The sequence below is a fragment of the Marmota marmota genome, unplaced genomic scaffold, assembly GCF_001458135.2.
Source record: "Marmota marmota marmota unplaced genomic scaffold, marMar, whole genome shotgun sequence".
Taxonomy (NCBI): Eukaryota; Metazoa; Chordata; class Mammalia; order Rodentia; family Sciuridae; genus Marmota; species Marmota marmota.
The window spans coordinates 36716742-36738769 of record NW_026000082.1 but is presented as its reverse complement, the minus strand read 5'-3'; the positions used below and the strand labels follow the sequence as shown (position 1 = coordinate 36738769).

The 22028-nt window shown below is 45.8% G+C and overlaps 1 protein-coding gene across 2 annotated transcripts in view; it reads left to right on the top strand.

Annotated features, from left to right (window-relative positions):
* Positions 1-22028, top strand: part of Rcan3 (RCAN family member 3) — a 29143-nt gene that overhangs the window by 294 nt on the left and 6821 nt on the right. The window contains exon 2 of one of the 2 annotated variants that reach the window (XM_015485508.2): positions 7337-7589. In XM_015485508.2, coding sequence (XP_015340994.1) covers positions 7392-7589 — 198 coding nt within the window. In that variant the 5' untranslated portion in view covers positions 7337-7391. Of the gene's footprint in view, positions 1-7336; positions 7590-19619; positions 22022-22028 lie in introns of those variants that run through there. The other variant, XM_048816078.1, reaches the window with a different exon arrangement.

Sequence of the window (22028 nt, the reverse complement as noted above, 5' to 3'; positions counted from 1 at the left end):
TGGTTGTCCCCGCCCCCCCCACCCATCACCACCACCACCACCACCACCACCAAGCCTTCTCCCTTCCACATGCAGTTTTCTCCCACAAACTGACTTTTCGAAAAGCTGGCAGGCCCGCTCTTCCCCTGGAGGGAGGAGAGGTGCAGTTGGTAAACCCAGGCCAGAAGGTGGAAGCCCCCCTGTTCCTCCAGGGCCCCTTCCCCGCGGTGCGTGGATAACCGCCGAATGCATTTATTCCGTGACTTCTTGCAACCTGTTACCTGCCCCATCCGCTCCCTGCACAGGTAGAGCAATCAATAGTGACCTGTTCCAGGTCGCTTCGTTCCAGCTTCCGTGCAAAATCTGATCATCTCCTTTAGAGATTAGGATTCTAGAGTAGGGAGCAGTTCACAGTGTTTGAGATACACTCTAGGATTAAAGTGATGTTTTGGTATAGGGCTCAAAGCCAAGAATACTCGATTTCCCTCATTGAAAGCTACCCAGCACAACACATTGTTTGAATTTTGCATGGAAGTCTGCATTTAATAGAAGTCTCTGATGTACTACTTAAAAACCTTAAGACTATCTCATTAGCTCTGGTTCAATATATTAAACTGTAAAAACATACTATGAAGACTCGGGGTCTAGATGTTTATGCATCGCACAAATTCATTCTTTTGCTGGAGAGTTTATGTAGTTTATTCTAGAAATGGACTTTGTTTTTTTTTTTTTAAATAATTTTAATTTATTTTTATTGTTTAATTTTCGGCGGACACAACATCTTTGTTGGTATGTGGTGCTGAGGATCGAACCCGGGATGCACGCATGCCAGGCGAGCGCGCTACCGCTTGAGCCACACCCCCAGCCCTAGAAATGGACTTTGGATGCAGGAAGACTGAAAAAAAGCTGGGAAACTCAGAGTACCATTACCCATATCATCAGCTTTACATTTCATTTCACTGGCAAACGGTTTCCTTGGGTAGAGATTTCTGTGCTTTTATGGGAAATAGGATTTTTCCTGCTGTTGAAATGTAACACTTGTAAAGCTTTAAATCGTGAACATTAGGGTAAGAAATGAGATTCTGTCTGATGTTATAGGAGTTGTTGGTCTAAAGAAAAACCAAACCTTGGTGAAGAGTAATGTGACTTAGAAATGTGTTCAGCTGAAGCTTGTGAAATAATGGCAGCCCGGGCAATCAGTGGTGTTTGCTTCTTGGGCCCCTGCCCCAGATACCATGGAAGGTAGAGGCTGGTCAGGGATCTCCACTTTGTACCTGGAAGGTAGAGATTATATTGAGCAGAAGTAAATTATATACAGCAAAACAAATAACATGAGACTTTCATGGCTGTACTTAAATTATTCTTTAAGGCCTGTTATTATATTCTTGACAGTTTATATTTGTTGTTTATTTCTGTTTTCTCTCTCATGCTAACAGATACTACTATTTCTGGGGGCAGCAGGAACCTCAATTGTAACAGGACCAATGCTAAATTAGCAGCAAAAACAGCATAGGTCATGAACACACACAAAATATAAAAATCTAATTTTCACCTTTCTTTTTTTTTTTTTTTCCTTTTGCAGTGCTGGGGATGGAGACTCTCAAGTGGTAGGAAAGTACTCTAATGCTGAGTTATATCCCCAGCCCATAATTTTCACTTGCTTTACTATTGCACCAATTTTTTTTTTTAATCTCAGCTTCTGAAAATGGTAACATTTTACCTGTAAGCGGTAAATGAGAAGATAGAGGCTTAGGGGTAGACATTCAGAACCTCCACATTGTCAGTCCTGAGTGGCCTTTTAAAAATTTAAATTATAAATTCAAGTGAGGTACACATTTGCTTCCAGGACTGTTGTAGCATTTTGAACATACCCAAAACATTAAAAAGTGCATCTGGCTAAGGTATTAAAATGTTCCCCAAATTGGAAGCATATTATTTTCAAAAAATTATTTGTTCAAAAGCCCCAAGGGGAATTTACCTTTTTCTTATCAGAGCAGAAAATGCAAGATCAACTCCGTGTGCGTGACATTTTGCTTTGATGGATTACTTTTGTCACAGGGCCTGTCATAGTGCAGCAGATGGTCCTGCTCCTTGGAGTTTTTCCACTCATTTGATGTTTCCATGAAGAAACAATTTGCCAGAAGCCAGCCCCAGCTACAGTTGCGCTGGAGATGATGCTAAACCCTGATTAGCTCAGACCTTTGCTTACAGAAGCAGGAGGATGTGGGTTCAGCATTTCTGCTGGGCGGGTCGAGATTTCCCTGGGTTAGTGAACGGAGGGAGAGCATGGTCTTTTAGTACAGTCGGGCAGAGTTGGCAGAAACTCCAGTAACAGCCTCAAAGAACCAATGGGCTTCTGCATTTTTTTCTTTGTCCTAGTGAAACATAGTTTACCTTTTAAACAGCAGCTGAGTTACCTTAAATGACCTCCCTCCATATTACTGTCTTTTTCACATGTAATTTTCTGATGTCAGAAAATTATGTAATGGTTGACAATGTTGAAAAAACCCTCCTGGTTTGTCTTTAGCAAGAGAACCAAAATCTGAATGATAATGTCTCTGATATTGTATGCGTTGTATGGTGACCTAAAATTCTGTAAGGCCCCTAAAAAGGCACTGTGGCCTTTTCCCTAGCTCTGTTTTTTAAATCTTCAAATGTTTTCATTCTGGAATCAGATTACTATCTCCCCTGGTAGTTAAGGAGCTCACATTGTTGATAAGTCTACTAGTAAACAGTTTTCTTGGTGATACAAACTTAGTTTTATTTTTGTTGCTTTATTTGTTTTTATTTTTGGTGTTTGGAATTAGATCATTTGGAGATATGTGTTTTTCTTCTTTTTGTTTTTTTCATGATTTGAATATCAGTTCCACCAGTGGTTCAGATACTGTTGGGGTCCTTTCAGCCCAACAGTGCATTAACTCAGATCATGCTTATGTTAATTAATTAGTGAGCATAGACTATATGCAAAATATTATTCTGGATATGAGCATATATTCTCTCATTTAATTCTCCTTACTTAATTATTATTATCTCCTTAATTATTATCTCCTTAATTATTCTTACTGGGTGAGGATTACTATCTCCATTTTATAGTTGAAGAAATAAGCAAAAGAGTTCATCTAACATAGAGTACTTAAGGAGCCAGAATCCAATCCTAGGAAGGCTGATTATGGAGCCTGAATCTTTCTGGGATATACTTAAGGACTGCTCAGACTTGTCTTATAGTTACTGTGGCTTCTTAGTAGTCTGTCTTTTAAGTATGTTAGAATTTGTGAGTAAACAAAATGTAGCAATACTATAAATATTACTGAAATGTTTTGGTATAAATACAAATACATTAATAGTAACCTAAAAACTTTGAAGGGACAATGTTGGGATAACTGACAAAATTTGAATATGAGCTGGGCCCAGTGGCTCACACCTGTAATCCCAGTTGCTTGGGAGGTTGAGGCAGAAGGATCACAAGTTCAAAGCCAACCTGAGCAAAATCAAGTTGCTGAGCAACTCAGTGAGACCCTGTCTCTAAATAAAATACAAAATAGGGCTGGGGATGTGGCTCAGTGGTCGAGTGCCCATAAATTCAATCCCCAGTACTTTAAAAAAAAATGAATATGGATTGTTAATTAGATAGGATCATATTGATGTTTTTGATACTTTAGGTTATATAAGAGAATGATCTTGTTCTTATACATTGAAGTCACTTGGGAGGAAAAGGGTATATACTTCATCTTATTTTCAATGGTTCAGAGCATGTGTATAAAAATAGAGAAAAAGCTGGGCGTGGTGGCACACACCTTTAATCCCAGTAACTCAGGAGGCTAAGGCAGGAAGATCACAAGTTCAAGGCCAACATAAACAACTTAGTGAAAACCTGTCTCAAAAATTAAAAGGACTGGGGATGTAGCTCAGTGGTAGAGTACCCTGGGTTCAATCTGTAATATATGACCAAAATACATGAAAAAAAATTTTTTTTAAATAGAGACAAAGAATGATAAGGCAAATGGGCAAAATTGGTAACTCTGGGTACAGGATATTCAGGAGTTCCTTGTACAATTCTTATAACTTCTGTTTGAAGTTCTAAGCAAAAGAACAAAGTTAACTCAAAATTGAAGGTAGAAAACAGGAAATGAAGGTATATCATTCTAAGATTTGTGTGTGTGTTTTTATGTTAGGTGAAGGATTGTTTCCTGTGCTCTATTTCTTCTTTTTAAGGTTGGAGGAGGGAACTTGAAACAAACAAAAAAGTCTTATCAAACATAGGCTGGGGGCTGGAGGAGCTCAGTGGTAGAGTGTGCTTAGCAGGCACAGGGCTGGGGCTTGCTCCCTGATACCACACACACAGAAAATGAGCTCACTTTCTCAAAATCTCTCCATCCAGAACCCCCCCACAACTTATCACCCTCTTAAAAATCTAGACATGGTATTTTCTTTGCCTCTTCATAATGGGTTGGGAGAGGAGCAGATAAAAACAGTGTCACTGGAAGTTAAATTGGGTTGGTTTTGTCACGGCCATGGTGTGCTGATGGGACTGGTTTTGTGTCGAGCTCTGTAGCCCAGCTCACACCTGCCTATCTGGCTTTGTCTCCCGCCACCCCCTCCACCCCGTGCACCGCACCCACTGGAGAGCATGTGACCTGTGTGCGTGCTCATCTTTTTGTCTCCCTGGCTGCACTCACGCATTGTTGGCGTGGCCCGGAACACACCCGGTTCTTTTCCTGCGGAAGCTCTGTTCAACCTGAAAGTCTCACCACAGCCTCCTCTGAGAGCCTGTGTCTAATCCCATGCAGAATTAAATTTCCCTTTGTCTGTGCTGACGTGCCCGTGGGGTCCTCCTTGTGGTGCTCTCTGCTCCTATTGAGGAGTCCTTGTTAAGCCACGGTGGGCAGCAAACCATGCCAGGGCTGGGGATTCAAAGGCACTCACAGTCTGTAGGCAGGGGTGATTTGCAAATAAATGATCATAATATAGAACAGAGACGTGAGGGACTCTACGTGACATCTTGGCCTTAAAGATGATAAGGAAACCACAGTGTGATAGCGTTTCCCACCACTCTCCTGGGGCTCCCTGAGACTGGAGATTTCTGGCGCCATAATCTAATTAAAGGAATAAGTGCAAAACAATTGTAGGACCTGCGAGCTTCCCAGATAGATATCTGTTCAGTGGAAAGCCAAACATACCAGCCTAGAACTCAGGAGAAGGGCCTGAGTCTGGGCACAGACATTTGGAAGTTTCCAGTGCATATAGCCAAGAGGGGCCGAGGAGCAGCTCAGAGTCTCTTACACCTTTTTCTACCCTGTTCACCTCTGTCCCCTGGTGGGCAAGCAAGATTCTGCCCTTGCTTCTCCCACAGCCTTGGTCAGTCTATGACCACTGCATGATCCCGACTCTCCAACATGAAAATATGGAATATTTGAGAGAAAGGAGCTCAGAGGAGGTGTGACGAACACGGAGAGGGGAAATGGGAAATATCCTCTACCTAAATGAAGGCCATAGAGAAGGGTCTCAATGAGAATAGGAGGACACATCAGCTGAAGAGGAGACTTGGGGCCAGAGGAATCACATAGCAGCAAGGAGCCCTTGGAACAAGGGCAGGGTCCTGCCTGCACATGCCTGAGAGAGGGGGTTGGTCAAGGAGAAGAGCACAGACAGGTGTGGCATAATGGAAGGAAATAGGCAGGAAAGCCATCGTTCATTTGGGAAGAAAGAGGCATGGTGCTGTCCTTCCTGGCTCAAGAGTCAGGTGAAATGAGAGAGAGCGCCGGGGCACCCCGCGGACCACAGGGAAACTCGGCTGAGAAGGCTGGTGGGTGAAGCTCGAGGGTGGACAGACCACCCGGGAAGACGAGGAGGAGGAGCAGCAGGGGGAGTGGGCGGGGCCCGCGCAGGTCAGGTGTGAAGGGCGGAGGCGGGGCCAGTGCGGAGGCGGTGGGTGAGGAGCAGACGGTGGGCCTGAGGAGCTCTGAGAGTGGACAGGGTGGGCTGCGAGGTCGTGTGCGGCAGACACAGCTGAGACCTGAAATCCTCGTCCTCTTAGAACTTGCTGCTGTCCATCATGAGGACAGTGGGAGCTAAAAGATAGTGGCTGACGCCCAGCCGCACCGAACTGGGGCGCGACAGGTGGCGAGAGAGTGAAGGAGGCAAATAGGGACGGCTCTTTCCAGGAAGTTGGTAGGAAAGGCGAAGGGCAGCCAGGTAGAAGGGGGAGAGAGAGTCCGGAGGTGAGGATGTTGAGCACCTGCGTCTGCCGAGGAGGAGGAGGAGGAGGAGGAGGAGGAGCAGGTGCAGGAGGAGGGCTTGAGCACACAGGTCAGGGGACGGGGTGCTGTAGGAGGAGCCCTGAGGATGACTGGCACCCAGGAGGGGACATTCTTGCTTGGGCCCGGGGCTCCATGAGGATAAGAACCATGTCCCATTCATGGAGTGTCCCCCAGTACCAAGCAGCAGAGAATGAGTGAAGATTTTACTTTTTAGAATTAGTCTTGATTAATATCAGAATAAAGGGGGAAAAGCCCTATTTTCTCCTTTGATGATCATTCTGCAAGTAAAAGAGAAAAATCTCAGGAGCTGTTGAGGTGGCCTTACCCATGATCACTTAGTGTTCCTGGCACTCATTCTTAAGTGGTATGTTGATCTTGGAATACGGGGTGTTGGGGGGACCTATGTAACACACACGTACAGCACAGCTTCTGCTCTGGTGTTTAACAGAGGGACCCTGTTGGCTCCAGGTCTTTAACTTAAATTCGTGATGTTTAATAAAAGTTCAGAAAAAGGACGTCTTTTCGATTGTCTTTTATGTTAAACTTTGCCACCGTAAATATTTCCAAGACATATTTACAAAGACTGACTTCACAGAGGACTTTTGGTTCTGAGTAACTGAGGTCTTGAGAGAATACCTCAAAAAACAACCCCGTTAAGGCGAAGCAGCGCATCAGACCGTACTTCAGGGCACAGATGGCGAGCGGCTTGCGTGGGTTTGATTCTGCTGTGCCTCTTTCAATGTTTTAGAGCTAAAATACAAAACAAATATGTGCAGGCAGTGCTCGTTCACATTTTTTTCCTTCCCGCTGCTTGTCAGCCAGGGAACATGTTGATATGATCCTTCTTTTCCCAATGTCATGGGAACACTCTTGGTTTTCTCGCGATCTGTCATTGCCCTGTGAAACATGCTAAGCAAATCAAATCAGTACACATAGAATTCACCTGTGAGGGCTGGCGGACGTTGGTTTGAAGGCTGATGGCTCTTTCCCGGATAGAATGGCTGCACCTGATGAACTGCTGTCTTGAGGCCAATTGATTGGAACCTTATGTGGCATTCAGAGTTTTACCTCGGTGTTGTTTTCTTCTTTTTTACCTGTAGGTGCCCTATTGATATCCTAAGAACTTGAAAAACAGAAAAGACCTGCTTTTAGGGGATGATGCTAAGGGACACTATGAAATCTTGGAATGACAGCCAATCAGACCTCTGTAGCAGTGACCAGGAAGAGGAGGAAGAGATGGTTTTTGGTGAAAATGAAGGTGACTTGGAAGAGATGATGGATCTAAGTGACCTGCCTACCTCACTTTTTGCTTGCAGTGTCCATGAAGCCGTGTTCAAAGTCCAGGAGCAGAAGGTAGGCAGCATCCTACCCACCCTGAACTTCTGGCCTGGAGAACATGGGTTTGGGGGAAGCACATGTTATTGATCTGAGACAAATTCAACAGAAAGCATGTCAGACTTTAGGCCTTCGTGTTGTATTATAAAAGAGTACAGGTTGCACCAGATAGGAAATATTTAAAAACCAGTCCCTTCCCACAAATATTGTGAGAAGCACTAGCTTTTGTGGACTTCAAATAAGTCTTATTCAATCTACTCATTCGTTTATTCTTTCTTTTTTGGAGACTGTAATTAAGGAAAAGCTCAAGATTTTCATCTTCCTGTTCCAGGGGAGTACTCATAAAAGAAGGAATTCCACTTTTTCCTGGGGCTAGTTACATACAGCCAATTAGGACTATTTAGGATTTCATTGTAGCATCATTGTTAAACATTTTTTTGTTATTACTTTTGACAACTCATATGGGGAAAAATGATTCAGTTTTGGTTTTTTTTGGTGGGGGGTACTGGGGATTGAACTCAGGGGCATTGAGCCACGTCCCCATACTTATTTTTTGATGTTTTATTTAGAGACAGGATCTCACTGAGTTGATTAGGGCCTCACCATTGCTGAGGCTGGCTTTGAACTTGTGATCCTCCTGCCTCAGCCTCCTGAGTGCTGGGATTACAGGTGTGTACCACCACGCCTGGCCTCAGTTTGTTTCTTTAAAAATTACTCTCCTTTAGTTCATTTATTATTTACCTGGAAAGAGGTTATATGTGGGAGTGTGTGTATATTTTTCCATCATAACCTCAAAAGCCCATAGGTCTTTTTTTTTTTAATCTTTTGTACTGGGGATTACACTCAGAGGTGCTTTACCACGGAGCCACAGCCCCACCCCACCCTACCCCCCTTTTTTTAATTGAGACAGAGTGTCTCTAATTTACTGAGACTGGCCTCAAACTTAGGATCCTCCTGCCTCAGCCTTGCAAGTTGCACCATAACACCTTACTAAATAAGCCGTAGGTCTTAATCCCACAGAAGTAATGGATTTCTGCCGATGTTCTGTGTTTCTCATGTTCTGATCTTCTTCTGAAAAATACCTCACTGCCCCTTCTTTCTGTCTGTGCACTCAAACTACTTTCTTCCTGGAGTGGAACTAGTCAGTTTAACTCAGTCCACACCTGAGCACCTACAGTGCATGAGGCACCATGCCGATTGTTCGCAGTTAGAGCATGACCCTTCCGCGTCCCAGGGATGGCCATCCATGGTGATGTAAGGTGGAATGCTAACACTCTGGGAAGTGCTTGCCAGTGTTCTGAGGTCTCCAAGGAGACAGGATCACACCAGGTGAAATCCAAGATCTCCAGAGGAGGTGACATCAGTGAGGAGCTGTGGCGTTGATTTTAACTGGAAAAGAAGGGAATTGGGTCCAGAGGGAACAGAATGAACAAGAGAGCTGCGTCAGGAGGTTGGGCCACGCTAGGAAGCAGAAGGCCATCCTGTGTGGTTGGCAGAAGTTGGGCTGGTGGCGCCATCGTGCCGAGTGTGGGTCAGTGCAGGAGCTTGCCTTCCCACGGGTGTGTTCCCTGCAGGCTCCCAGCAGAGGAACGGCCATCCAAGCTGTTCGGGAAGGTCAGCTGACAGCGGAGGTGGAGCGGTAGGAGGAGACAGGTTCTCCAAGTAAACCTGCCTACAGATGACACCCCTCCCTGTGGTGGAGCAAGGGGGGGGTCACCATCCTGAATTTTGTGTCTTTGGGGGTCATTTTAATTTATAAATGCTGTTTCCTTTTTCTTTTTTTGTACCAGGATTGAACCCAGGGGCACTTACCCACCAAGCCACAGCCACAGCCCTTTTTGGTATTTTATTAGAGACTGGGTCTCACTGAGTTGCTGAGGGCCTCGCTAAATTGCTGAGACTGGTTTGAACTCATGATCCTCCTGCCTCAGCCTCCCGAGCCTCTGGGATTGCAGGCGTGCCCTGGGTTCAGTCACAATTTGGAAATTTTGAAATTGTCTTTCCTAGTTTTCTCATACTTTTTAAGAGCTCTAAAATTTTTATATTATAAACAAGTAAATCTTGCTGTTTGATGTGAGAAACCACATGTATGACCTCCAGCCCTTCGTGTCACTCTGTGAGTGATTGAAAATAGTCCCCCAAAATGGCTCCCATGAATGTGTGATGTGCAGACCTTTTTCCTTGTCACCGCCCCTAAGCAGTGCTCTGTGACAGCTATTTACATAGCATTTGCATTGTGTTAGGAATTTTAAGTAATCTAGAGAGGATTCAAAGTAGATGGGGGGCTGTGGCTTATATGCGAATACTACCCTGTTTCACACGAGGAACTTGAACTTGCAAAAGCTTTGGTATCTGAGAAGTTCTTCAAACCAGTTTATCCCAAATTTATACTCACAAGAATTCTTGCAAGAAACCTCACAATCTTTTTTTTTAATATTTATTTTTTAGTTTTAGGTGGACACAATATCTTTATTTCATTTTTATATGGTGCTGAGGATGGAACCCAGTGCCTCATGCATGCTAGGCAAGCGCTCTACCTCTGAGCCACAACCCCAGCCCAAGAAACCTCACAATCTTAAGCCTGTTTCAACCTTTTCTAACCACAACCTAAGGAGTTTTTAACTTGCCAACGGGGTGAGTCCTTGTTGGTTTTCATTTTTTAAATAACCTGGGGGTTGTATCTAACCCAAATTCATACCAAAAATCGTCTCAGCGGAAGTTCTAGTAGCAGCAGCAATTTAGCAGACTTCACCTTGTAGATAATTCCTAGTCATGGTGACTTTTAGACAATCATTTTATCAGTAATGTCTGAAATTGTAAAACACACACACACGCATACACACACAGAAAGATCATCAATTAGACATAAAATGTGGGCAAAATCAAATGGTTACAATATCAGTGTCCTATTTGGCTTTATTTTTCTCCTGGAATCACGAGTGTTTTGTTTGCAGTGCTGGAGATTTAACCCAGGGCCTCACACCTGCTGCTCAAGGGCTCTACCCTGAGCTACATCCCCAGCCCTTTTTATGATTTTAAGGCAGGGTCTCACTAAGTGGCTGAGGCTGGCCTGGAACTTGGGTTCCTCCTGCCTCAGCCTCCCCAGTAGCTGGGATTACAGGTGTGCGCCCCAGTAGCTGGGATTACAGGCCCGGCTCTGGAATCACCTGTTTATGCAGGTGATCCACACACGTGCAGAACTCAGGAGTGGACGCTTCTGATGGATTTCAGACAAATCCATCCTGATTGCAATTAAACACTTTATTTTTGAAAGAACTTTTTTCCTGACTTGAAAAGATTTTTGTCTTTATGGCCATCTTATCATTGAAACCAGCTTTCACATCCTTCCAAGTGGCACTAGACCAAATAACACGGGTGCCGTTACCATATAAAGGTAAATTTGCTGGATTTGGGCTCTGTTTTCATCATTGTTTCTTAAAAACAGAATGCACATGAGGGGAGAACTATTAACCCAAAGAAAATAAACCATAAACATTCTTATTTCCCCGGCAGCAGGGTGGCTGCACTGTCCAGGTGCCAGCGAATCAGCAGCTCCGTCAGGACGGCTGCGGGTTAGTGTTTCTTTTTTCTTGGGTTTGGGTTTTTCCCAGCGTGATGGCATTTCTTCTTTGTTGTGTTTTTCCCTTTCTTAAAAGAATTAAAAATTGGACTTGCTTCTGATTGGAGCATGACGAGTTTTCAGAATAAAATATACATTCTTTTTTTTTTTTTTTTTTTTTTTAAAGAGAGAGAGTGAGAGACAGAGAGAGAGAGAGAGAGAGTGTAAAGAGAGAATTTTTTAAATATTTATTTATTTATTTATTTAGTTATCGGCGGACACAACATCTTTGTTTGTATGTGGTGCTGAGGATCGAACCCGGGCCGCACGCGTGCCAGGCGAGCACGCTACCACTTGAGCCACATCCCCAGCCCAAAAATATACATTCTTACAAGGTGAGCCTTAGGTCAGGGTGTCTGCATGGATTCAGTAAATGGAACTGGAAGAGAGTCTCTGTGGATAAAGAATGACTTCCACTGACCTGCTCTCCACAGGCCATTTTATTTGAGTGTTTTTCTCATTTTAATGGGGTACCTCAAGACATCTCTGCTTGATCAGGGACACTCAGCATCTGGTTGAGCTCCCAGGGCAGAGTAACACCCGTAAGTGTTTGTGGGATGCACTGGCTGTTGGTGAATAACCATGCCGTGCTGTGACCAAGAGACAGAATTAGGAGCAGAGGGAGGTTACGTCGTAAGTTGGAGACTTAATCTGAAATTTATGATCCCAGATACAGTGACCAAATTCTTTTGGGGTCTGTGTAGTCATGTGCACTATTTAAATTGTTCTATATAAAGAAGAATAGAAAAATAAGAAAACCAAGTGGCATTTGGAAGTTAGTCAAACGAGCCGATTCTCTGGGTTTCAGACTAAAATCGGTTATTGGGTGACCAGCACTGTGTTCCACCCAGAAGTAAAATCGTTTGAGAAAAGTGATTCATTGAAGGAGCAACTCAAGGGAGAATGTTCCTGTTACAGTGAAATGTGTTTTTTAACAGCCTGAAATATCAAAAGGTTTCAATAAATGAATGTTTGATTGAATCTATTGTGCTTTTCTGGCCGAGAGCTCAATAGATTTAGTTAGCTTCAAGGCTACATTAAATATTGGAGAATCTCAGACATTGAAAGGTAGAAGAAATCCTAGTCAAGGATATCCAGCGGGCTCACGATCATGGCTTGTTTTAGAACTCCTTTTTCACTTGCTCACTGAGAACTATGAAACCTCAATATGGTCGTCCTCGGTGTCTGTAGGGAATGGGTTCCAAGATCCCCATGGATCCCAAACTCTGTGGATGGTCTTACCTGAAAGGCAGAGCCTGTGCACATCCTCCTGAGTTCTTAAAATCACCTCCAGATTCCTTATGACTTATCAATGCAAGGCTGTGTAAGTCGTTGTCACACTGTATTGTGGAGGGAATCATGAAGATGTTTGTAAATGTTTTTATAAACACAACTGTCATAGGCCTGACTATATTTTTAGTCTATGGTTGGTTGATTCTGCAGATGCAGAACCTACCGATTCAGAGGTTCAGCTATTACAACCCCAAAAAATTTAGATTCCTCTCGATACCTATCAAAATCCCAAAGTTTTTTTTTTTTTTTTTTTAAGAAATAGAAAACCCCAGCTGGAGGCAGTGGCACACGTGTGTCATCCCAGATACTTGGGAGGCTAAGGCAAGAGGATTACAAGTTCAAGGTCAGCTTGGGCAACTCAGGGAGACCTTGTCTCAATGTAAAAAGGGTGAGGAGGTAGCTCCGTGGAGGAGTGTAGGTACAACTTCCTGGGTTCCGTCCCCAGTACTGAAAAAAAAAAAAAAAAAGTGGGAGGACCTGTCTTTGCCCTGCATGAGGTGGCTCCGGGTCTTTGGACCTGTGCCCGTTGTTTTTTGGGTAATTCTTTACTTTTTAGCACATCCTGATATTTGGGATCGATTTGTGCCTTCCCTGCCCCCGCCTGGGGATCAGCCACTTCACTGACGACTTTCGGTGAAGTGTTTAGAAATCAAGGTGTGGAGGCAGGTGTGCTCGCTTCTCTTGGACGGTCACTGTTCCAGGTCTCTTGCTGGACACAGCTAGGAGATGTAGAGGCACAGACATATTTACAGATGCCATGTGGAGCCTTGTCCTCCCAACTCCAGGAAATGCTGAGGGATATGTTCCATTTTTCTCCCTTTTCAAATTCATGACACTTTTCTCTGAGAGAAGAAATTTGCTTCCATTGTCTCATATTCACTGGGTCAGTCACCTCCCCCACTGTGTCGCTGCCAACACCCCCTTCCTGTGTGTCCTGGGCCACCTCCTACACCGACCCCCCCCTCTACAGGGTCCTGCCTGTGTGTGCCCCCCCCCTCACCCTGCCTGGGCTCCGGCCTGTCCTCTGGCCCCTCTGCCTGGACACCCTCCCTCGCATCCTGTGCCGGGTTGCCCTCCCTTGGACATGCCGTCCTCAACCCTGCTGGGCTCCGACACCCCATGCCAGGCCACCCTCCAAGTGATCCCTCGTCTTAGCTGGGATCCCCTCTGTGACCCCCAAACTGCCCATCAGCATGTGTCCACTCCATTGAGTCGCCCCATTTAAAGCTTCCAGAACAAATCTTCAGGAAGAGTTGGGAAGATTTTTTTTCCAAAAAAACAAAATAATGCGCCTCCTTTAATTCTTTCCCATGTTTGTTTCTGACGATCTTTCGAGTTCACCTGCCTTTGGAAAGATGGGTCTCCATCCGTCCTCCCGTGTGCGCGGAGAGAACACTGCCAGGAGTGTGAGATTCTGCGTCGCTGGGTCGGCACCGCACACGGCCACCTGGGTTCCTCACTCTCCCCGGGGCCAGGCTTAGCCCATGGGTGGGGGAGTGGAGGGACCTCCGGAGAGACTCGGATGGGGCCACAGAGAAGCAGACGACCAGAGGCGGGTCTCCAGTCCTCTCCAGTCCCCGGGCACCCAGGCCGGCCGTGGGGACCCGTATGACCCACCTGGATGAAGGACCCGGCTCGCTGCTGCTCCTTTTTCTTGCTTATGTTGATAACTTTACATCAGCCTCTGGCTGGGCTTTAGGTGAGCGGAAGTTCACTCTCCCGGCAAGGGAGGCACCGGCGGCAAGCCACCATCAAGGCCATCGGGAGCCGCTCACTTTAACCAACAGAAAACAAAACCAAAAGATGCAATTAATAAGGTTAAAAGCCGCAGAAGTGACTGGCATTTTTCTCACTGTGCAGAGTCTGACTGTAACGCAGCCTGCCGCACGCCCCCTCCACCCAGGTCGGGCTCCTCTGCTTCAGGGTGCTCAGGACCACAGGAACAGGGCTGTCACTGCTGGTGGTGTACCTTGTCACCCAGTGTACCCGAGCCTTCTGGGGGACAGGTCTCCCAGAGGGGTGGCGAGCAGTGGGTGGGACTCTTAGGAGGGGCGCATTCTGGTCCTACATCAGCGACTCCCACATGCCCGCTGTCTAGTTCATCTAGTGTCACCCCTGGGCATTCGCCTCCTTCTGGGGACCCCCGTGGTACAGAACAGTTTTTCTGCGGCTGGACGGGCCCGTGGACCCCTGCAAGAGCTCTTCCCTGTTTCTGTTAGGAACGGCTCTGTCTGGGTAAGAGCTGTTCTCAGGGCTCTGGGTGGTCACTCATTGTCCTCACAACAGCCCCAGGAAGTGGGTGTTGGTATCATCCTCATAACAGGCAGGGGACTTGGAGGCACAGCCAAGGAAATCCCCTTGCCCAAGGTCACACAGCTGTATAGTAGAGCCGGAACTGACCCCCAACAGTGGAGGGCAGAGTTCTGTTGCCGTGCGGATAACAAGCTGTGGACACCACACACCTTCCCAGAGTCACCTGTCCAGGCTGTGGGCTCCTCCTAGGGCCTTTTTTTGTGGCCTCATGTCTAAAGCAATGGGCCGTCTCTTCTGGACACAGGAGTATTTTATCTACACCAAAGGCGGGTGGCAGAGGCCGCCAGCTCTCAGGAAGGGATCCTCTCTGCTCAGAGGAGGTGGCTTAGGTATGAAGCCTGTGCTCAGTCACCGAAGTCACAGAGGTCATCGGGTTGATGTCGTCGTCTCTGACAGGGCTGGCCAGCATCTGAGGCAGAGCCATGCACTCCACTCCCAGGAGCAGAGCGGGTGTGCAGGACGCAGCCCCGGGCCGGGCAGGAGGTTGAGGCAGAACCTGGACTTTCTCGGGACAAGCAGGGGGCGGGTAAGGGTCGGGGCATCCTGCTGAGCAGCGTGGTGGGTTTCCCGGTGCTGCCGGCGTGGACCCTTCTGGCTGACCTGGGCATCTGAACCTGGAGTATATGTGGCAGCGGTCTGCAGGACCCAGACAGCTGGCCGGTCCTGGACAATGTGTGAGGAAAACTCACCTGAGTGCTTTTCTCACCTGTGACGTCTTAAGATGGTACATTTGAGCTCAAGGGCCTGGGCAGGTTCCAGCCAGAAGAGTTTTGTGGGCTAATTGAGACTTTAGATAAATGCCTGCCTGCCCCTCCAAGATGCCCAGCAATGACACAAGTAGTCCAGCCGGTCAGCGAGCCGAAGTGAGGCTTTATAACTAAACAACCAAACAACCTTCAGGCTCCAAAACAAAAACCAGCTGTCAGAAGCCGGGATCTCGCTTTCCCAGCACTGCAAAGCCCTGGGTTTAATCCCTCGCATTGCAAAAAAAAAAAAAAAAAAAAAGCCGTACTTGTGGTTTCTCAGACCTGCGGTTCTGAAGATTACGTGTCTCCAGTAAGTGTTTTCCAGAAAGGCCAAATAAAAGTGTTTTTTATGGATGGGCCACATGGTTTAAGTACCACTGCGTGGGAACAGTGCCTTGGTACCTTGAAAACGGCGTGTGCGTGCAGGACTCCTGGCACAGACCTGACAGCTGCCTAATCAGCCTAGCTCTTAATGCCCGGCCTCGGTGTGTGGGCACCTGGCCTGGGTGTGCTGGGCGGGGATACGTCGCACCCCTTGCGTGCGTTTTCTAGATGCTTTGAGGCTGCGATGCTTGAAAATAACTTCTGTGCTGATGGGTCTTCTCCAACTTAGCTACAGAAGAAAGAAATTTTAACACACAGAATGACTACTAATATCTAAGGATGTGTTGTGGCCAGAGCCACCTTCCTATGCTCACAGCCAGCTTGGGGACAGGCACTCAGGAAGCAGGCTCTGGTCCCACCGGCTGTGTTCCATGAGGCCGAGGCCCACGAGCCTCCTCTGTCTCTGCAGCTGTAGCCTCCCCTTCCTGCCTCCTTTTGTTTTCCTGTGTGCATTGGTTATTAACTTGGCGAAAGTGTCCAATGTGGTGAACTGTGGCAGACTCTCCCTCTGACCAGCACTCCAATCAAGGATTTCTCTCATCGCCACCCCACCCTGAGCCAGGCCATGAAGTGACTTTCTGGGCTGGGGTGTGGCTCATTGGCAGAGTGCTAGCCTGGCATGCACGAGACCCTGGGCTCAGTTCCGAGCACTGCAAAACAAAAATTTTAAAAAAGAAAAAAGATCTATCATGGTGACCTTTTTTGTTGCATGTGGTGTAGAGATGACAGATCTGCAGGGAGAGGGAAGCATAGCCCTTTAAAGATTTGTGTTCAGTAGGCAGAGTATTTACAAATAGATTAAGCATCAGAATACAAATAGGTAGTATTTTGTATATTCTTGAAATTTGATTCATTTACATGCTTCTTTCTGATCTGGAAAAATGTTGAAGCAGCATAAATAAATAAGGTTATAGAAGGTTTTGAATTTTTTTATATGTTCTCCCCTCTGTCACTTTTGAATTCAGATCCCAGAATTCTATAAGAGCTCAGATTACCAAAGTTTTCAATTCACCATGCTCAGCTGTACATGTGCCATTTTCTGGCCAGTCAAGTTCTTTCCTCTGGTTGTTTTAGTGAGCAGTAATGATTGAGAAGAAACAAAAGGCAGTGTCTTAGTTTGGGCTGCTATCACAAAACACCTGAGGCTGGGTAGTTTATAACAACAAACAGGTATTGTTTACAGTTCTAGAGGCTGAGAAGTCCTAAATCAAGGCTCTAGCAGGTTTGGTGTTTGGTGAGGGCCATTCCTCATGGATGGCACCTTCTTTGTGTCCCCAGTGGTGGTCCTCAAGCCTCTTTGATACAAATGTTAATCCCATTTATAAGGGGACCTGCTCCTGACCTAGTCACCTCTTACTACTGCCACATTGGGGGTTAGATTTCAACAGGAATTTTGGAGAGACCCAGACCTTCAGAGTACAGTAGATGCTTTGCCTGTCACCAGGCAGAAATGGAGGCCTTGCCCATGACATTGAGGAGCCTGCAGTCCCTGTCCCCTGTAGAAATGTATCACACAGGATGTGGCGGTATCCTGCCTCGGACCAGAGATGACTTTACTGTCGAGTGGGCGGCAGCTCCGCTTCCCACCAGGGAAGTCCTTCCTCCTGCTGGCTTAGTGTTGAGGAGGGAGGGTTCTAGCTGCCCCCAGGCCGGGCAGAGGGGTGGAGCACGGTCGTTTCCACAGTTGCTCCCTGGTGAGATGGACAGACGCACCGCTGTGTCCTGTGTCCGCATAGGGCAGCGGGGAAGGGTCCAGAAGACCTGCCCTGGCCCACCTCCCGGGAGGCCCTGGCCACACCACTGCCTGTGGGGTCCCGTCGCCCGGCTCCCCTGGGCTCTTCTTGAGTCCTGGAGAAGTTGGCCATTTGGGGACATGGTCTTCAGTGTACTGTTGGCTGCTCAGGTGCCGCAGGTGACTCCGAGGCAGCCTCTGTTCTGCGGCCTGAGCAGCCGGGGTCTGGTGTGAGGCTGCAGGTGCGGTGGCCCTGCTGACCTCTGCTGCCTGAGGGGCGCGCTGGTGGCCCCTGGAGGAGCGGGGCTGAGGACGTTTGATGTTGGGGTCCCCATTATTGTATCTGAAGGATGAGATACATTTTTTAATATTTTGAAGGATGAAATTTCTGGAGGAAACGTGCCACCATTCCCTTACGGCAGGTGATGCTAATTTCATATCAGGAAATTCAGAAACTTATGAAAGTGAGTTACTGCAGAAACCATTCTAAGGAGAAAAATCATAATCTGGTGTTTGAGCTGCTAACTGCAACAGTCACCGCCCGTCCGTCGGGTTTGTTTCACTTTCCCAGATCCCATCCTTTCTTCTGTCCCCAGGCTTCTAAATCCCTTCTGTGACGTCAGGGGCAGCCTCAGGGAGGCCACCTACTGAGGGCCTTTACTTTTCCCTCAATTAATATGGCTTGAGCATCCCCAACCCCCAAATCCCAAATGTTCCAAAATCCAGAACTTCCTGAACATTGTGTTGGTGCTGAAAAAGTTTTGACTTTCACAACATTTCAGATTTGGGATTTGGGGATTAGGGATTTTTAACTGGTAAAGTCTGTGCAGATATCCAACCTGAACTACTTCTGCTCCCAAGCATTTCAGAGAAGAGATACACAACCGCCAAGTTTTGCCTCTTACACAATGTTCAAGTTTCTGCGGGACCTCCCTCACAGGCAGATTTCACATATTTCATAAACCGTATTTATGCTGCATAAAGGAGAAAATGAGTATGAAAGGGAGCAAACACAAAACCTAGAAAAACTTACTCATCAACTGTTGCATGACTTCATTTGTGTATAATTGTGTGTGTGTGTGTGTGTGTAAAGCCGTATGCACCCTGGGGACCGAGGCCAGGGTCTCTTGTGTATTGAGCATGTTCTCTACCACTGAGCCTCAGCCTCACCATTTTTAAAAATTCTTGATTAAGTCACAGGTAATGGGATTTAGCAGGCAGAGACAGGATGATCCGTCGCTACCATCTGCAGGGTGCTTTCAATTACAGTGTGTTTCTGGAATGAGAAAAAAATTGTTTTGAAGGCAGTAGGAAGAAAAATTGATACAAGTAACTTTTTGCAAGATAGTGTGGGTCATACCGGCGTTGTGACACAGGAAAATCCCTCGTTGGGAGGTATTTGGAATAAATAGTAGCAGGGCACATGCCTGTAATCCTAGCCATTCTGGGAGGGTTAGGAAGGAGGATTGCGAGTTGGAGGCCCGGCTGGGCAGTCTATCAAGGCCCTGTCTCAAGAAAAGAGACAGAAGGAAAGCACTGGGGGGTAACTAGGGTAAAGTCTCCTGGTTTAATCCTAATTACAAAAAAAAAAAAAAAGTCCTATTGTTATCCTGGACAAAGAAAACAATTTATGTACAGAATGACAATATTTCACCAGCCATGCTTCATTAGTTTCGGCCTTAATTTCCCTTTCTGCAGTGTTCAGTACCGATGTTTAACTATCACTCACGGAAATTTTAATATTTGCTTACTGTTTAAAACATTTAAAATAAGCTACTATCAAGAATGAAATGTGCTGGGCCCAGTGGCCCACGCCTGAATCCCAGCGGCTTAGGAGGCTGGGGCAGGAGGAGCAAGTTCAAAGCCAGCCTCAGCAATGGTGAGGTGCTAAGCAACTCAGTGAGACCCTGTCTCTAAATAAAATACAAAATAGAGCTGGGGATGTGGCTCAGTGGTCGAGTGCCCCTGAGTTCAATCCCCAGTACCCACCCCCCAAAATTAAATGTAATGTGGTTTCACAGCATCTTCATTCCAGTTTTTGTTTAAATTAGCAAGTCTTGAAACGGGTGCTAAGGGAACAGTGAACACCCTTAGAGGTGATAATAGTTACAAACTTTTCATGTGTTTTCATTTAATAACAGATGTGCTATCTTAAAATTCTTTGTCTATGATATGTATTAGTTCATTTCACTTTAATATATGAAAACAATATAGTGACATATAGTAACAAAAATAGGGTTTGTCTTAAAATTGACCTTCTTTTAAAGCTGCTTCTATGACATTGGAGATCCAGACGTAGTACCGGGTCTAACATGAGAAAGGGTACCGCCGCCCTAGAAAGCAGTTTGGTAGTGTCTGAGAAATAAATTCCATACGACATACATTCAGCCCTTCCACTCCAGGTATTTGTCCCACAGAAATAAAAACAAAACACAAAACCTTATGCCCAGACGTTTACGGCAGCTTTACTCATAACAGTTCAAACCTGGAGCCGACCCAGGTGTCTGTGAGCACGTGAGTGGATGAGGACCTGTCTGGCGGAATTCTGCTCAGCATCGGAACAAAAATAGACCTCAACCACTTGGCTGAATCTCAGAGCAATGACACTTAGTGAGAGAAGCCACATGCCCCTCAAAAGGAGCGCATACTGTATCATTCCATTCGTAGAATATGCAACCTGATTTACAGGGGGGAGGAGGACAGTGGTTGGCAGGTGTCAGTCTTTACATGTGAAGAACTTTATGTGATTGATTAATAATCATGTTGAATAAGGACCTACATGTGAAAGGCAGAACCACAGACCTTAGAAGGCAGCCTAGGAAAACATCGTCATGGTCTCCAGGAGTGGGAGAATCAGGGCACAAAAGGCACAGAAGGAAACCCTCATAAATTCAGAAGTGTTCAAATTTAAAATTTCTGTTTCTAAAAAGGGGGGAAAGAACCACAGATACTTGTGGCCCATATAATCGACAAAGAATCCGTATCTCTATTGAACTTCGACTCAATTAAAAAAAAAAAAAAGATGACCCAATAGAAAAGCGAGCAAAAGACATGAACAGGATGTAACCTGTTCTTGTCCAGTAATTAGCCGTCATGGGTGGGGCCATGCCGCAGGGGGCTGAGGCTGCCGAGGGCCACAGGTTCGAGGCTGGCCTCATCAACATAGACCCTGTCTCACGCAGTGATGTGAGGACCGGGGAGGTAGTTCAGGGGCAGAGTGCCAAAAAGGAGGAGGAGGAAGGACAGGAAGAAGAACCCAAATAATCAATAAATGTGAAATGAGCCTAAGCCTTGTTTATTATTCAAGGAAATATGAGTTATTGTCAAAGTTAGAGTCCATTTCCTGTCCATACCTCTAGTGGATAAAGTCTGGTAGTTTAACTGTCAAAGGTAGGTGGGTACAGAACAAGCGGAACACATACCCGTTCTTAGAGGAGAAATGGGTACGAACATGTTGGAAAACTATCTAGCATTATCTAGTAAAGATGTGTCAAACCAAGGCCCAGAGTGCCATGTGTACCAGTAGAGAATCTCATACATGTGGGTAGCAATATCTTTGTACAGGAATGTTCACAGCAGCACTGTAGTGGGAAAAAAAAAAAACTGGAGGCATCCAAATCACAACAGTGTTGGAACGGATACACTGTGGTATGGCTCTACCACAGAATACTAGACAGCACTGAAAAAGAACACGGGAACAGAGCAATGAGGAAGCAAAAGCACAAGTTGTAGGATATGTACAGTGTGGTTCCATTTTTTAAAATTTTGTTTTAATTGTAGTTAGACACAATAACCTTTATTTTTATGTGGTGCCAAGGATCAAACCCAGTGCCTCATGCATGCTAGCTGAGCACTCTACCATACAGCCACAACCCCAGCCCCAGTGTGATTCCATTTTTAAGGACACAGATAACCATTGTGCAACTATGAAAAGAAAGCACGGGAATATGCACAAAATTCCAGAAACGGTTAGGGGGGAGGACCGGAATATGATGAGGAAGTAAACAACTTAGGCGCTGGCGACTTCAAAACAGTAGCAATGTTCTTGTTCTATAATTAGACATGTTGGTAGCATATTTATACCTTATATGTATAGCATTCAAACCTACACAGTATTTAATAAGGTCCATTTTATTTAAACTAAGTATAAATTGCAGAATTTAGCATATGAATTTGAGGATCTTGAATCTTAGGTGCCTGCAGGAGAATTATGCTTTTTTTTTGATGAAAAGATAATGAGTTTTACCCCAGTATTTCTGTTTAATAATTTAAGTTTCATTTCATTAAATGGAAAGTGGCTTCCTTGCAATATATTGTGCGCACTTGGAACATAGCCTTAAAATCTGCTTCTTCTCCCCCCCCCCCCCTTT